This window comes from Mycteria americana, unplaced genomic scaffold (assembly GCF_035582795.1).
Source record: "Mycteria americana isolate JAX WOST 10 ecotype Jacksonville Zoo and Gardens unplaced genomic scaffold, USCA_MyAme_1.0 Scaffold_104, whole genome shotgun sequence".
NCBI lineage: Eukaryota > Metazoa > Chordata > Aves > Ciconiiformes > Ciconiidae > Mycteria > Mycteria americana.
The window spans coordinates 89,778-92,341 of record NW_027445444.1 but is presented as its reverse complement, the minus strand read 5'-3'; the positions used below and the strand labels follow the sequence as shown (position 1 = coordinate 92,341).

The 2,564-nt window shown below is 50.3% G+C and overlaps 1 protein-coding gene across 1 annotated transcript; it reads right to left on the bottom strand.

Moving 5' to 3' along the window:
* Positions 1-854: 854 nt before the first annotated feature.
* LOC142403101 (olfactory receptor 10AG1-like) lies at positions 855-1,673 on the bottom strand. Its single transcript, XM_075489264.1, is given in 4 exon segments — positions 855-1,229; positions 1,232-1,383; positions 1,386-1,611; positions 1,614-1,673. Coding segments are annotated over 4 exon segments (813 nt in total).
* Positions 1,674-2,564: the final 891 nt, after the last annotated feature.

Here is a 2,564-nt window from a genome sequence, read left to right as displayed (position 1 = left end):
ATATCTTCCTTATATCCAGTCTGAATCTGCCCTCTTTAGTTGAAAACCATTACGCCTTGTCCTATCACCACAGGCCCTGCTAAAAAGTCTGTCCCAATCTTTCTTATAAGCCCCCATCTGAGTACTGAAATGCTGCAAGGAGGTCTCCCCGCAGCCTTTTCTCCGCCAGGCTGAACAACCCCAACTCTCTCAGCCTTTCCTCATAGCAGAGGTGTTCAAGCCCTCTGATCATTTCTGTGGCCATCCTCCGGACCCACTCCAACAGGTCCATGTCTTTCCTGTGCCGAGGGCTCCAGAGCTGGACGCAGTACTCCAGGTCAGGTCTCACCGGAGCAGAGTAGAGGGGCAGAATCACCTCCCTCAACCTGCTGGCCACGCTTCTTTTGATGCAGCCTAGGATATGGTTGGCCTTCTGGGCTGCGCGAGCACATTGCTGGCTCATGTCCAGCTTTTCATCCACCGGTACCCCCAAGTCCTTCTCTGAAGGGCAGTTTTCAATCCCTTCATCCCCCATCCTGTACGGAGAGTGGGGGTTGCCCAGGCCTGGGTGCAGGACCCTCATGAGGTTCACCTGGGCCCATTTCTCAAGCTTGTCCACATCCCTCTGGATGGCATCCCACCCCACAGGCATGTCAACCACACCACTCAGCTTGGTATCAGGTGCAAACGTGCTAAGGGTGCACTCAATCCCACTGTCTATGTCATTGATGAAGATATTAAACAGTAGTGGTCCCAATACAGACCCCTGAGGGACACCACTTGTCATCGCTCTCCATCTGGACATTGAGCTGTTGACCACTATGCTCTGGACGTGACCATCCAACCAATTCCTCACCCACCAAACAGTCCACCCATCAAATCCATTTGTCGGTGTCTACAGAATGCCTTGAATGTCGATTTAAGTAGACGACTGTGGCTGAGCCATAGAAGAGCGTCACCACCCCGAGGTGTGAAGAGCAGGTGGAAAAGGCTTTGTGTCTGCCGTTAACTGAAGGTATTTTCAGAACTGGCCTGATACTTTTAATGTAAGAAAGAACTATTAAGGAGAAAGGAAGGATTGCAAATAGCAGGATGATGGTGTACAGCATCACTTGGTTCCAGGAAGTGTCTGCACAGGCCAGTTCCAGCAGAGGGGGGACATCACAGAAAAAGTGATGAAGGTCATGGGATGCACAGAAGGGCAAAGTGAACACCTGGTCGGTCTGTCCTACTTCCACTTGCACTGCTACGTGGGGTATGTGGTACCCCACGACCCCACCACCAGGCTGATGCAGAGACCCCTGCTCATGATGAGGGTATAGTGCAGGAGGGCACATATGGGTTTGTAGCGGTCATAGGCCAGGGGAGCCAGGAGAAGGCATTTGATGCTGCCCAACAAAACCAGGAGATCCTGCCATCTTGCATCAGGAAACCCACCAGCTTTTTTGGAAGAGTGACTGACGCATAGCAGATCTCCAGCAAGGACAAGCTCCTCAGGAAGAAATCCATGGGGCTGTGGAGGCTTGAGTCCACTGTGGTGAGTGCAATCAGGCTGTTCCCTGTGAGGACCAGGAGGTAGATGAGCAGGAATACTGGAGAGCACAGGCCCTGCAGGCTGGAGGGGTCAGAAAAAGTCCCAGAAGAATGAATCCCGATCCAACGGTGTGATTCTCCACGCCTTTTCTTCGGGGCATTTTCCCTATACAGAACGATCCACACAACAGGCTCTTAGAGGATGCTGATGGCCCGTCCACCATCACACATGCTTCAAGCCTAGAGAAAGACTACTAACATCAGCATAAACATGATTGCAGGAGTAGGCGAGCTTGACCTGCAGACCATTCATCTGCATGACTCTTTGGAAATCTAACATGGGTTGCTTGCTGCAGTGAGGTTTGTAAAGAGAGGGGAGAACAGAATCCTTGAGCCTGAATGACTGGGGTTTGTCATGTAGATAAAAGAAACTTGACTTCCTTTTTTAGAGGTGATTTGACTGAATAGAATCCCTGGGGATAGACGAGAAAAAAGGAAGAAAAGGGATAAATAGTAGCCCCTTTAAGAACAGCCTTGCTTATGTTCTTTGTCCAGATCTTGTAAGACCTGCATTTAATGTAAGACCATGAAGAAGAAATAGGATGAAAAGGAGGGAAGGGATGAAAAAGGGGAAGACAAAGCAAGGCGAGGTTAGGCAAGGAGAGGCAATCAAAACAAAGCAAGGCAAGGCATGACTTGATTCTGAGGCCTTAGTGAGAGAGATTAATCCCAGCTCTCCTCACATGTAAGAGCTCATCCCCTGACGCTGTGTCCACACACAAAGATCTGGGAGAATATCTTCGATCCGAATCATTCATTTTTACATCATGATGAAGGGTGAATCCCATCAGAAGTAGCACATCTGCCGATGAAACCACTGACACTGATGCATCCATGGGACATTTGACCTGCTCCCCAGTACCCTGCAAGCCCTCGCAGGAGCAGAGCAATGCTCTGGCTGCCTGGGGAATGGAGCCTTCCCTTTGCATTTCCCACCTTCCAGAGCATAAAGGCTTCTTGCTGGGCACACTTGAAGCGTGTGAGCTACAAGC